The sequence below is a fragment of the Homalodisca vitripennis genome, chromosome 7 (genome assembly GCF_021130785.1).
Source record: "Homalodisca vitripennis isolate AUS2020 chromosome 7, UT_GWSS_2.1, whole genome shotgun sequence".
Lineage (NCBI taxonomy): Eukaryota > Metazoa > Arthropoda > Insecta > Hemiptera > Cicadellidae > Homalodisca > Homalodisca vitripennis.
Window position 1 is genome coordinate 38,318,639 of NC_060213.1, and position 14,833 is coordinate 38,333,471.

Below are 14,833 nucleotides of genomic sequence, written 5' to 3' on the forward strand. Positions count from 1 at the left end.
CATTGATTTAAATCTTGCTGCATTCTATTATGATAGTAATAATGATTACAGTCTTCATCCAAGTGTCGTCATTGGAAAAATGGATAAAATTTGTATGTATTGTGGCGCCCTTAAATTTAGGAATGAAACACCAGGAATGTGCTGCGCCAATGGAAAAGTTATACTGCCAGAATTACATCCACCACCCGAACCACTATCAACGTTGTTATCAGGTGTTACACGTGAATCGAAGCATTTCTTGGAAAATATTCGCAAATACAATTCATGTTTTCAAATGACATCGTTCGGTGCAACTAACATCGTGCGTGAAAATTACATGCCAACATTTAGAGTGCAAGGGCAAATTTATCATCGTGCCGGATAAGTTTCTTCAAATTTATTTCATGGCAAACAGTCATGAACAAATTGAACAACGATGTCATTACAATGCAGGCACTAAACGAGAAATCGTGGCTGCGTTACAAGCCTTTTTCGATCAACACAATGAATTAGTTCAGTTGTTTAAAACCGCCATTCAACAAATGCCAGCCGATGACTACGCAGTTGTAATTCGAGCAGATAAAAGACCCGTTGGCCAATACGAAAGACAATTTAATGCACCAACAGTTGATGAAGTGGCGATCGTGATAGTTGGCGAAGAATTCGAATCACGCGACATAATTCTTCATCGCAGAAGTGGTGACGTTCAACGAGTCTCCGAAACTCATCGTTAATACGACGGATTACAGTATCCGATTCTGTTTTGGCGAGGAGAAGATGGATATCATTTAAACATCAAAATGAGAAATCCACAAACAGACGAGGAAACGAATAAGAAAGTCAGTGCTATGAATTATTATTCGTATCGATTGATGATTCGTCAAGACGCTGAGAACCACATACTAAAATGTCGACAATTGTTCCATCAATACATTGTCGACATGTACGCGAAGATTGAAACCGAACGACTCTTATATATTCGATTGAATCAAACCAAGTTGCGGTCTGAAGAGTACATCCATTTACGAGACGCAATCGTTAATGATGGTAACAAGAATCCAAACGAATTAGGAAGAATGGTCATATTACCATCGACATTCACGGGAAGTCCACGGCACATGCATGAATATGCACAAGATGCGATAACATACGTTCGCGCATACGGTCGTCCAGATTTGTTCATCACATTTACATGCAATCCTACGTGGGATGAAATTAATGAACTTCTGTTAGCTGGACAATCATCTTCGGACCGCCATGACATTACCGCACGCGTATTTAAACAAAAATTGAAATATTTCATGGATTTTATTATCAAGCATCGTGTTTTTGGAGAGGTACGCTGTTGGATGTATTCCATTGAATGGCAGAAAAGAGGATTGCCACATGCACATATTTTGATTTGGTTAGTCAATAAAATTACGCCAAATCAAGTTGACCAAATCATCTCAGCAGAAATACCAGATAAAGACATTGATTCAAAACTTATTCGACGTCGTTACCAAAAATATGATTCATGGTCCATGTGGCGCATTTAATAACAATTCACCATGCATGTCTGATGGGAAATGCACGAAACGATACCCAAGAAACTTGGTTTCTGAGACCATTACTGGCAATGACGGATACCCACTGTATCGTCGACGATCAGTTGAAGATGGCGGCAAATCCATCGTTCTGAAAGTACGAAACGTTAATGTCGAAGTCGATAATCGTTGGGTTGTTCCATATTCACCATTGCTCTCAAAGACCTTCAAAGCACACATTAATGTTGAGTATTGCAATTCAGTAAAGTCGATTAAATACATTTGCAAGTATGTCAACAAAGGAAGTGACATGGCAGTCTTCGGAGTAGGGAATGTAGCGGCACCGCTCGATGAAATCAACCAATACCAACTTGGACGCTACATTAGCAGCAATGAAGCAGTATGGCGCATCTTATCATTTCCAATCCATGAACGACATCCAACAGTAGTACATTTGGCAGTACATCTCGAGAATGGACAACGCGTGTACTTCACAACAGATAATGTACGTGCAAGAGCATTGGTTCCACCGGCAACAACTTTAACTGCATTTTACTCATTGTGCCAAGATGATCATTTTGCAAAGACTCTACTTTATTCTGAGGTACCGAAATTCTACACATGGAATGCATCGGCTAAAAAGTTTCAACGTCGCAAACAAGGTAAAGTAGTTGAAGGACATCCCAATTTGTATTCCAGTGACGCATTGGGTCGTCTGTACACTGTTCACCCGAACAATACCGAATGTTTCTATTTGCGATTGCTGTTAATCAATGTACGTGGACCGATGTCCTTCCAAGATTTAAGGACAGTCAACGGTCAGTTATGCGCCACTTATCATCAAGCTTGCCAGAAACTAAATCTTCTTGAAAATGATGCCCATTGGGACACTGCACTCGCTGATGCATCGAATACTGCTCGACCACAGCAAATACGTACGTTATTTGCTATCATTTTAACAACCTGTTTCCCATGTAATCCAAACGATCTTTGGGAAAAATACAAGGACAACATGAGTGAAGACATTCTACATCGTTTGCGCATTGCGAATCAAAATTCGGACATTCAATTCACTCCAAACGTGTATAATGAGGCATTGATTTTGATTGAAGATATATGTTTGGCAATTACTAACAAGGCACTGGTGCAACTGGGAATGCCTGATCCAAACCGACCAGCGAACAACCTTTTCGATCGTGATTTGCAACGAGAAACACACTTTGATACTGTCGAATTGGGGACATTTGTTCAGATAAATCTTCCGCAGTTGATTCCAGAACAACGCATTGCGTATGACAGAATTATGCGTGCCATTACAGAACAGAGTGGTGGACTATTTTTCCTAGATGCGCCTGGTGGTACAGGGAAGACTTTTCTTCTTTCACTCATTCTGGCAACCATACGATCACAAAATAATATTGCACTGGCCATTGCATCATCTGGAATTGCGGCAACTCTTTTGGATGGTGGCCGAACAGTGCATTCAGCATTGAAACTGCCGTTGAATTTGCAAAACACTGAGACACCAACATGCAACATCAGTAAAAACTCTGGAATGGGCAAATTACTCCAAACGTGTCAAATTATCATATGGGACGAATGTACAATGTCTCACAAGAAAGCATTGGAAGCAATTGATCGTACACTGCGAGATTTGAGAGGAAACGAACAGATCTTTGGTGGCGCACTCATTTTATTGTCTGGTGATTTTCGACAAACGCTGCCGGTTATACCACGTTCAACACCCGCTGACGAACTTAATGCATGTCTCAAATCATCAGTTTTATGGCGCCATATACAGAAATTGATTTTGAAAACCAACATGCGTGTACAACTACAACAGGATGCATCGGCTGAAAATTTTGCAAAACAATTGATGGATATTGGAAATGGGCGAGTGCAAATTGATGAATCTACGCAATGTATCACCTTGCCAGCAAACTTCTGTAAGATCACAAAAAGCATAGATGAATTGGTGCAAAAAGTTTTTCCAAACATTGCACAAAGCTACAAAAATCTTCAGTGGCTCAGTACGCGTGCTATATTAGCAGCCAAAAATATCGATGTCAATACCATTAACTTCAATATTCAGAATGGAATACCTGGCGAAACAACAATATATAAGTCCATCGATACTGTGGTGAATCAAGACGAAGTTATCAACTATCCAACTGAATTTTTGAATTCGCTTGATTTGCCAGGCATGCCACCGCACGTTCTTATATTGAAAATTGGCGTACCCATCATTCTTCTTCGAAACATAAATCCACCACGACTTTGTAACGGAAACCAGACTCTCAGTCAAGAAAATTATGAACAATGTTATCGAGGCAACAATTTTGACTGGAAAATTCAAAGGTGAAGACGTACTGTTACCACGTATCCCAATGATCCCAACAGATATGCCATTCGAATTTAAACGTTTGCAGTTTCCGGTGCGACTCGCTTTCGCAATAACTATCAACAAAGCACAAGGACAATCGTTGCAAGTATGTGGATTGAATTTGGAGAATCCATGCTTCTCACATGGGCAGCTCTATGTGGCTTGCTCACGCGTTGGAAAACCTTCTGATTTATTTGTTTACGCACAAGATGGAAAAACAAGAAATATTGTGTATCCCACAGCCCTTCAATAAATATCGAATTTAATCGAAACGCTGCAATGTCACAATTTTTTCAGAATGAACAAAATCAATAAGGTGACTCAAAATGAATTGTATATGTGTGTATTGAATATTTCCTTCAAATTTATTGAATATTTCCTTCAAATTTATTTTAGTTGGTGGCGTAGCAACGCGCGCAGGGTAAGCTAGTTTATAATAAAATACTAAACTTAAAATGTAGCAGTAATATTTTTACTTGCATTTAACCAAATGCAAGTTTAATTAAGGGTTGGTGACATATAAATTATCTAGAGACACTGTAAATTATATAGTATAGTTAATATCTAATGTTTTACTGTTAAAAGGAGAGAGAAAAACAAGAAACGTATAATCAATGGCAATAACAATCCGCATTGTTTCATGTGGATTCTGAACTAGTTATGGTCTGATTACGTTGACTACTTCACAGCGTATTTTTTAAACTAGTTCCTCTTTTACGTGTGATCCGCTTACTCTTACTACTTAAACCGAACGTAGAAAATACTGCAAGTATGACTGGGAAGAGCATATATAATATTAAGTCCTTAATCTAAAATCTTGTTAAAAATAAAATTTAAAAAATATAAATTAAACTAATATTAGTAATACGTGATGCATTGTATTTTTTAACTAACCATGAAGAAACTTAAGCTTTGTAATATGAAGTAGAAAAAGTCTAGGTTAGTCTACAATTGCTTAAAATTATTTAAATTAAGTCAGGGAACAGCCGACCTTAAATGCATGACTTAAACGATGGTTAAATATACTATTTATTAATTTATATTAGCGTATCTTGATTTGGAGTGAGGTTGAAGTTGTAAAATTTAACTTCAAAAACAAAAATGAAGTATGCAACAATTGCTGATTATATTTACAAGGATCCCATGTTAAAGAAGGTAGAAAAAGTTCGTATTAAGTTCAATATGAGAAGAGTTTTGCGGTGTCATAACATCTGGTGACGCTGTTTATACAATGGTGTCACCATCTGGTGACTGTCAATATCGGCACATGTCGGTAGACAAGAGAGCTGGATGAAAAACTTGCTTACTGAACTCTTTGTAGGCAAAGTTGTAATAACTTAGTCTCTTTTAAATCGCATATATTAAACACGGTGTGTACTGGTATACTTTATACGTTACGATAACAAACTTTAAAACAAACATTTAGAGTATAATAATAATTTCCAAACAAGAATTCCTCTCATACGTCTTCTTGGTTAACTATGTAAAATTAGCTAGGATAATTCCACTATAGGCATTAAACTATAAATGTATTCAAAAATTCAAGAATAAGCTCATAATAATGTAGGTTAAATAAATATATTAAAAATAATATTGAAATAGAAACGATGATTTATATCATTTACCTAAACTAGGTATAAACTGAAGCAATATGTAAATATATAATTTTTGTGATATATGCTATTTAAGAAATAATAATGTTTATACAGATGCTATTACACTACAGAGATGCAAATATTGTTCTATTTAAAAATATGATAATAAATAACTATGATATCATGAATCATATGATTCGTCAACTATGACGAGGATGCCAACTACTATAATGAATGTGTCCGTATTATTGAGATTGATTTTAGTTTCAAATTTAAATAAAAATATCTATATCCATAAAATTAAGAAAGCTGTACTGCTTTTTGAATCAAATCGTAGTACAACATGAAATGCAGGTCCATAAATATTATTTCTCATTATAAAAGTGCTAAATACGATTTTTGGTCGGAAATATATATAAATAGTATCAGAATTGTTCTAAAGCGCAAATCCTAATATAAGAATTACTCTCCATTGTGCTTGACTTAAGTTCCTTTTAACCATGAATACTAAATACTGGTCACTTGATCCATGGATGTATGACTAATTCCATTTCAAAAATATCATAGGATTCTATTGTATTACATCATTAGTGAAAACTAAGAAAGCTATGAATTTCGACATATGAGTTCCTCCACGTTGGTCTAAAATAGTTCAAGTGGTACTGAAATTGTGGAACCTATTTCATAAAAATACAGGGAATTGAAACAGAATTTTGTAGGTAATCTGCCGGTATGTGCTAGTATTTTATAAATTGTTGGTTCCTATTTAGAATTTTTTATAATGATTAAAAGCTTGTCCATATATGATTCGTTTAAAAATACTGCGTAACAGAGGACATTTATTTTAATGCTTCTACTACATGTTTCAGCAATGTATCACTAGCGTGGATATTCTCATCACTTATGGATACATCAGCTTCGTCTGCAGCTGTGGCTCCTACTAACTTAACACTGCTGCATCCGTCTAATGTACATTTACAATGATAGTCACTTGTTGGAGAAAATATACAATATTATGCTACTATATTATTATGTATGATCTTCCTAATGCTGTAAGGAATAAAATTAAAGAGTATTTTGAAAATACAAGTATTAAATAGCAGTACAGTGTGTGAGTAAACCGCTCCACATAACGTGCAATAAAATTCTGAAATCTGTGAGGTGTCACGCAAACCTCATACAGGTGTGGTCTATAGGCACATGTGTTACTATGTAAACGGTTCGAATGCCATTCGGTTTTACTGAGTTAGTTCACAGTTATATGTATTAAGAGGTTTTTTCGTTTCTCTCATATTTACCCATAAGGCCACTGTAAAACAGTTCGCTTACGTTAAACAAATATTATGGTTTGAAATGCACTAATATAGAACTCGATATATTTTGCGGTAAACTATTATTAGGTTTTTGTTTTTCTTTTTACCCTACAAATCTGCGCAGGATATTGAGTTATAAATATTCGTGTAACATTTTTACCTAAGGGTCAGTTCGTTATTGATATATCATGCAGATAACTGTCAGAAATGTCATTTTCCAACCCCTCCAGCTATAATCTTCGCCAACATTCATTACATTAAATATGTGCACACACATTTAAATTATTACAATATTTATTTATAAAATATGGTAACAATATTCTATTTATAGATTGTACTTCGTTATTAACATAAACATTGATAAAAAGATTTTACTTAAACTTTTAATACACTTCTCGTGAATCCTATTGTATTGAAATAAAAGTAAGATACTATACTTTATCATTTATAAAAGACATAAAAACACCTTAGTTAGTACCTGAAGTTGAAATGTACATCGTAAGAAAAATAAAATTTTAAAAAAATGTTAAAAGGTTTATTCATATTGTGTTATACATACATAAAAAACGTTGTATATAGTGGATATTCCTGTGAAATATTAATAATGTATTATGGAGGGAAAGTACTGGAGGATGAGTCTACCTGTAACAATGTTCTTAGTAGTAAGAAGAACAGTATTCCCATGTGTTATAGGGCCTCATCACAATAGGATATTAATTAATGAAACGGTTATTATCTAACTAAAATGAAAACGAAAACAAGTTTTACTAGGAGTTAATCAGCAATAAAGTTCTTACTAAAATAATAAGATTCAAGCTTCTTTCATCCTATGCAACCTATAAGATATGATTTATTGTTCCTTATTTTGTGAAATAATACAAAGTACATACAATAATAATACAAATTTGAAACAATACAAAACTTGTACTACACATTTTATTGGATTACACGTAATACTCACGAATGGATATCACGTTTTTGTCCATATCCGTCTATCTGTAGTTTTTAAAGTTCTAATTAAATTATATTCTAAGATGAACCCTTCCCCGGAATAGTTCTCATCTGGCTGGTTTATACCTTCCAGTTGAACCCACAGTGGGTACAGCAAAAACCAATGTGTCACTTATATCTAACCAATCTTATAGATATACGAGAGCGGCACATCATTAACCGCAAATATCAAGATTTCGGGGCACAAGGGTAATATATAGGTCTAGTAAACTGCGGGTGACGACTGTGAGAGTTGGTAGGGTTTGTTTCCTAAGAGTCAAAGGTTTTTGCCAGCCTAGAAATATGATGTGCCACCCCTGCCTCCTTTGACTGGAGATGCTGGTTCAGAGCTGGCTTCTCCTTCTTCTTAGGGGAAATGACTAAAGATCTATGCCGATAATGTTTCTTCGTGAATATTGACAGGAGGCGGCCCCTACTCCCAAACTTACCCATCCAAAATATCCTGTCACTCTGGAAGCAGCGCGCAAAGGTCCTAGAACGATTAGTTGCAAATTTGAAGCTTCTTTCCCTAAGACAACAAAATAAAAATAAACTCAGTATTAAAGAGTTTTAATACCAAAGTCTCTGCCAAAATAATTGAATTGAATTTATTTATTTGTATATATTCTAAACATACATAAATGTTACCTGTGCACTCTATAAAGCCTCAATAATTGTAAATTTGAAGAGGAAATTCGAATATTTCTTTACCTAGATTTCACTATATTCTGTAAACTACGTGTATCTAATGTCGAAACAATGTAAAGTTTTTATTTGTAGTTTTTTTTTCGGTAAATCGTATTTTATTTTCAAACTAACATGAGTCCAGATTCAAGGAGTAAGTCTGTAATAGCATGATACTTCCATCAGCAGTGAGCAAAATCCTAATATGGATATCATTCAGCAAGATAATTGAAATATAATTCATAAATACTATATGTAAATCCCAAGACCTCCATTATTCAACATACTAGATACTGGCACTATGCAAATAACTAGATAAGTAGCTAACTGTTCAGGTAAACGGCATTTTAAAAATCCCAATATAAATAATGGCTGAGGGCATGAAAGCTAGATATGAAAATTAAAAATCATGCAGTATTGTATAACCAAAAATATATGGCTCGTATGAGATCTAGTTGTTTATAATGTTGTTAAGGCTCAGGGTTATTTGTTTGAAACGAAAGTTTGTCAACGCACCCTAGTTTCAATATACGAAATATGTTATAGAGTGGTTGGAGGATTATTTATTTCGTAAACCTATTTTATAAAAGTATATGGCTTTTTTGCATAAATTGTATATACCTTATACTCTTTTGCATCACGGTCTTCTCTCGATTGTTTAAGATGAATGCGCTTTCTAGGCATATTATAGAATATTTCGGATTGGAAAAGGCATTTATATTATTTAAGGGGACTGTTACCGCCTATCTTAGTCCATATAAACTTAATGCAGGTTTCTAAAATAATGAGTCATGATAGAGCTTTAATTTTTTTTTGTCTTTTAAAGCACACCTTTTTATAGTTCGCGACCAACAAAAATTACAATTTATCATATTTTAGTATTAAAAAACTAATTTTCAAAAATTCACCTTTTTAAAACTAAAAAAATCACAAAATATATTTTATTTCTAAGATAATACTTTTTATTTTGTAAAACCCTTTGGTCAGCCCCTAGATTATAGTACAAAGTACAATTGGTAAAAATTTGAGAGGTCTAAGTTCATAAATGGCTGAGAAAACTTGCATCTAAATAGAAAAAAACCAACTTACGGGAATTGAAGAAAATATCTTTAATTACCATAGCCTAGTAGTTTCCTTAGCTGTAGAATGGATTATCTGGGTCTTCACTTTGTGTAAACATGTCTTCAAGGCGTTTTTCTTTTCAAAGCTCTCTTGTTCCTTATTTTCTTTTCTAATTCTTGAACTTTCTTGTCCGCTTCCTTCACTCGCACTATTTCTAGGCGCTGCATCGCTTTTACAAAATTTTTCCCTGGACGTAGGTTTAATGCTTCCAAAACTTGTAATTTACTAGAAAAGCCGTCATTAAAGCTACAAACTGCAGAGTAAACACCAAATTTAAGGGTATACAGTGTTACAAAAGTTCTTTTTGGTATTAGGGACCAAATGACACTATTCAATGACTCATTTTGGTTTTGAGTTTCCCCTTTCAAACATCGCTCCAACAGTTTGGTTTCTGAAAGGTCTTTGAATATGGGTTTTATAAAACTCATAACACACTCAGGGATGTGAAAATGTTTATCATGGTCATACATTTCATTGGTCATTAAACTCAGGTTATATTTACACCATGCATCATTGTCTTTAGGGCTTAGCTGATGAGTAGGTTTATCATTTGATGACATCGTGTGAAAGTACACTGCCCATATTGCCTTTCTCATCTCTTCAACATTCTGCACATTTCGCCTTATGGCCAGGCCATAATAGGTCTGCAGTTTTTGAATATTAGGCTCACTTAGCCTACCCTGCCCATCTAATAATAAGAAGAATAAGAATAAGAAATATTTATTCCATTTGAAAATAAATACAGATATAAATCATAATTAAAAACTCGGAATTCTAGCCATCTAGACAGGTGGCGATGGCTAGCACAGTTTATCAAACAACTAAATTGGCATACAACAGTCTATATTTGACACTTAAACTGGCGGTCCACTGCAGCGCCTACTATATACACACAAAGTATTTACACAAAAACCATTAAGTCAAAACTAAGAATTATAAATTATTTCTTGTTAAAATTAATACCCCAGTAAGTACATATTTTCAAATTTTACGAAACAGAAATAAAATATTATATATTCTAAACTTAATGCTACCATTTTCAATGTTTCATCCACAACATAACATTTAATGGAAATTAAAATTACTCCCAAGATGAAGTATTACATCATTGTATAATACAATTTTAATTTACATCGAGTTTATAATATATCACTGAATGATGCCTGTTAATTCAGTAATTTCATCCTTTTCCAGCAACCAAATTCTAAGTTTTTTTTAAAAATAAATGATTTTTACAAATAATTTTGATTTGGTTTGGTAGCAGGTTAAACAATTTTGGACCTAAAAATACAAATGACTTTCTAAAGAATGACTTATACACTTTTGGTATTTTGAAAAGACCTTCTGAAGCAGCTCGCGTATAATATTTAAACTGTTTATTATTGTCATCACCACTTCGCATATAAAACTTTTTTAATACTTTAAATACAAATAGATATTGTAATGGTAGTATTTTCAACTGTCTGAACAGAGGAAGGGACGGCTCACGTTTACATTTAAATGTTATTATTCTAATAAAGTGCTTCTGTATTATCTCCAGTGGGTTTAAAGCTTTACTACTAGCTCCCCCCCCAAATTTCTATCCCATAAATAAATCTGGAGTGAATTAGTGCAAAGTAAAGGGTGCGCATTACAGCCTCAGGTAGCAAGTTCCTCAAAAAGTAAAATTTTCTGACGTTTCTTCTTAATTGTGACTGTAGATTGTCTGTATGTGGTTTCCAGGATAATGATTCGTCGATTATTATGCCAAGGTATTTGATTTGATTCACTTGCTCTATAACTGGACATTTACATTTATTGTCATTCTCGCAGTTAATATTTACGTGAAATTTCAAGTTGTTGTCGAAAGAAAAACGTTTAAGACCAAAATTTATAAATTTAGTTTTTTCGGCGTTTACTATCATGTTATTATTTTCACACCACGCTTTTAATGACCGAATGTCGAATTTCATTTCCTCTAAAATGTTAGTCCAGTGTGTATTATTATATTGAAGAGCAATGTCGTCAGCAAAAGCTGTGGCTCTTCCCTTGATGGGAACGCATAGTAAATCATTCACGAATATTAAAAACATAGTTGCACTAAGCACAGAGCCTTGAGGGACGCCCCGGGATACAGGTTTTGAGTTACTGGTAATATTAGCTATGTTCACTTTTTGAGTTCTGTTCGTTAAATAACTTTCAAACCAGTCCAGCGCAACTCCCCTTACTCCAGCAGCCTTACGTTTTTCTAAAAGTATTCCGTGATCTACTAAATCGAAAGCCTTTGAAAAGTCTATGAAAACACCGGAAGATTTATTATTGTTATTAATACTGTGTAAAACATTTTCCATAAGAGTTGTAATTGCGGTCTCAGTACTCCTTCCTTCAGTAAATCCGAATTGATAGGAAGAAAAAAATTTTACTTTATTTAAAAAAGACAACAACCTTGCTTTCATACATCTCTCAAAAACTTTAGAGAATACACATAATAGAGCGATTGGTCTGTGGTTCTGTAAAAGTTCCCTATCACCTTTCTTAAATATTGGAACCACAGTTGCTTGCTTGAATTTAGTAGGGAACTTTCCACTTAAGAAACTTAAATTCACAATAAATGCTAAAACTTTGGAGATTTCAGGTTCAATGAATTTTATTAAATGAGTAGATATATTATCACAGCCGGTTGATTTCTTATTTTTTTAGGCTTTTAATGATGGAAGAGATTTCTTGATGAGTGACAGGGTTAAGGAACAGCGAGCGTGGCTGGTGCTGGCAGTACCTGAGTGTGTCGGGACGCGGGCCGGGAGGGCTGGTTATCAGCTGTTGCGCAATAGACACAAAGTAATCATTAAACAGGTTCGCTATCGCCTGCGGATTCTGTTCTATCCGTCCGTCTTCTAATCTTATCTTAGTTATTTGCACTCTATCTTTCTGGTCAGATAAATTGTTTACAATTCTCCACTGCTCAGAAGTGTTACCAGCGTGTTTTTGGAATAATTTATGATAAAAAGCTTATTTCGCGTTGTCAATTTCAAGGCAGAGATTTGCTTTAAATCTGTAAACATAATTTTGGAAATCTAAATCAAATGGTCTATTTTTGTGTGTTTTTAACAGTTTATTTCTTTTCTCAATTTTTTTAAGCATTGTTTCAGTAATCCACGGACTTTTTGTTTTAGCTTTGTGAAATTTGTTCGATATTGTTATATCTTCCGTATTTTTCTGAATGCAGTTATTTAAAATTGAATAAAAAGAGTGAACAGCATTGTCTACATCGTTCCAATTAAAAACACTACTCCAGTCTGTTGTCATCAACGCAGTTTTAACACCATCGTAATTTATTTTTTTAACAAAAGTTTTTTCTGTAGATCTATAGTTTGGGCTTTTCATTTGATATGATAAGGGCTACTAAGCTATGATCAGTAATATTTATGTGAAAAATTCCGGGTTTGAAATTGCTTAAACATTTGTGTCTTACAAAAATATGGTCAATATTAGTAGAAGAATCCTTAGTTATTCTAGTATAATTATCAATTAAAGGAGTAAAATTATAGTTATACATGAGAGATAAATAGGCGTCTGTGTCTGTATTTGATTTGTTTATATCAATATTTAAATCGCCCATAATTATTGAATTGGTTTTTAATCTACTAAAAATAGGTTCTAATTCAGTTAAGAAGTTGTTAACAGTAAACTCGTGTTTTCTATAAATTCCAATTAATGAAAAAGGTATATCGTTAAAACTAATTGTTAATAATAAAACATCTGCAGTTGTCATAACACAGTCTACTAAATTAGCTTTAATTCTGTTGCTAATATAAACTACTACTCCTCCTGATCTATTTAATATGTTACAATAAAAGAAAGAAGAATAGTTTGGGATTTCAAAGTAACATTTTTCTTCTTCGCAAATCCAATTCTCGGTTAAGACTATCACATCTATGTCTCGTTTTAATGGTTGAATACAAGCTAAAAAGAAGTTAAAGTTTTTCCGGAGACTTCTAATATTTTGATGAATACATAAAACATTTTTATAATTATCGATTTCAAAAAAAGTTTTGTCTAGAGTACCAAAGACACTACATACATTTAAGCTCATAAGGGTTTGTTATAACAGCAGTAAAATAAAACAAAAAAATAATTGGCCTAGCAAATAAATAGAAAAATAGTCTAACATAACAGATAATAATTAAATGTAAAGGTATTAGAGTTTAGCTGCTTGCAGATCTTAGCTTACTTGTAGTGTCTCTAGATCGGCTGCGCTATCAATTTTTTTGCACCTTTCTCCGTCTTCCTTCCGCACAAATATTTTGCCGTCTCTACTCCAGACGTACTTGGAGCCCTTGCCTTGGTTTTAGCCAGAAGCAGATTGTTCTCAGGTGAAAGATGTTCGTTTACAAACACCTTGGCAGAGCTCTTGAATCCTGGGTTGATCATGTTGAGCATTAGAGGCCGCATGCTCTTGTATTCCCTGATCCAGGTGTCCCGCTCTTCGTTAGGTCGAGAACCTTTCGATGATGGGTGGTGTCCTCTTCTTGTTGAAGGATGGGATGCGGTGGGCTGCGACGATATTCTCCTTTTTTGAATTCAACCCCCACTGCCTCAGCGACACTTTCCAAGACTCTGAGTACGTTTTCTCCCTGGGTTTCGGGAATGCCATCAATCTCGACATTCTGCCTTCTTGAGTACTGTTCCAGGTTTCTCACTCGTACGTGGAGGCCGGAGATGTCCCCTCGTAGTTCTTGGTTCTCTTTTTTTAATTGGGTATTTTCCGCCTGGACTCTTTTTAATTCTTTCGATAATTCACTCATGACAGTGTTCACCTTATCCATGGAATCAGAGACAAAGCTAAGCGAGGTGCGAAGCTCGGCGTTGTCAGCGGTATTCTTTTTAAATTCTTCGAGCATTTCTTTCTTGAAACCTTCTATGGTGTTGATAAGAAACTCTTTAGTCAAGATTGATACCGTTTCTGACTTACCGCTGGCCACCGAAGAGGACTTTTCTGGTTTACACGTTATACAATACCAAGCACTCTTCGCACCACGGGTCTTTTGAGGCGCACATGTCAGGTGGCATATGGCTCCGCAACTTGCAGTACACCTAAGCACATGTTCTTCTCCACTCGGAAGGTAGCAAACGCTGCAGTCAACCGGCATGTTCAAAATCGATCAATGATAACGGTAATATTAGTGAATTGTAATACCGACAGGTACGAACAGTTCGAACGCACACGTGGAACGAGTGACCTTGAGCTCGGGAGCTATAGCG

At 34.7% G+C, this 14,833-nt stretch overlaps 1 protein-coding gene across 1 annotated transcript; it reads left to right on the plus strand.

Moving 5' to 3' along the window:
• The first annotated feature begins 1,533 nt into the window (after positions 1-1,533).
• LOC124366686 lies at positions 1,534-3,867 on the plus strand. The gene has a single exon (XM_046823286.1). It carries the CDS (start codon positions 1,534-1,536, stop codon positions 3,865-3,867), a length of 2,334 nt encoding a protein of 777 aa, XP_046679242.1.
• The last annotated feature ends 10,966 nt before the right edge of the window (positions 3,868-14,833 follow it).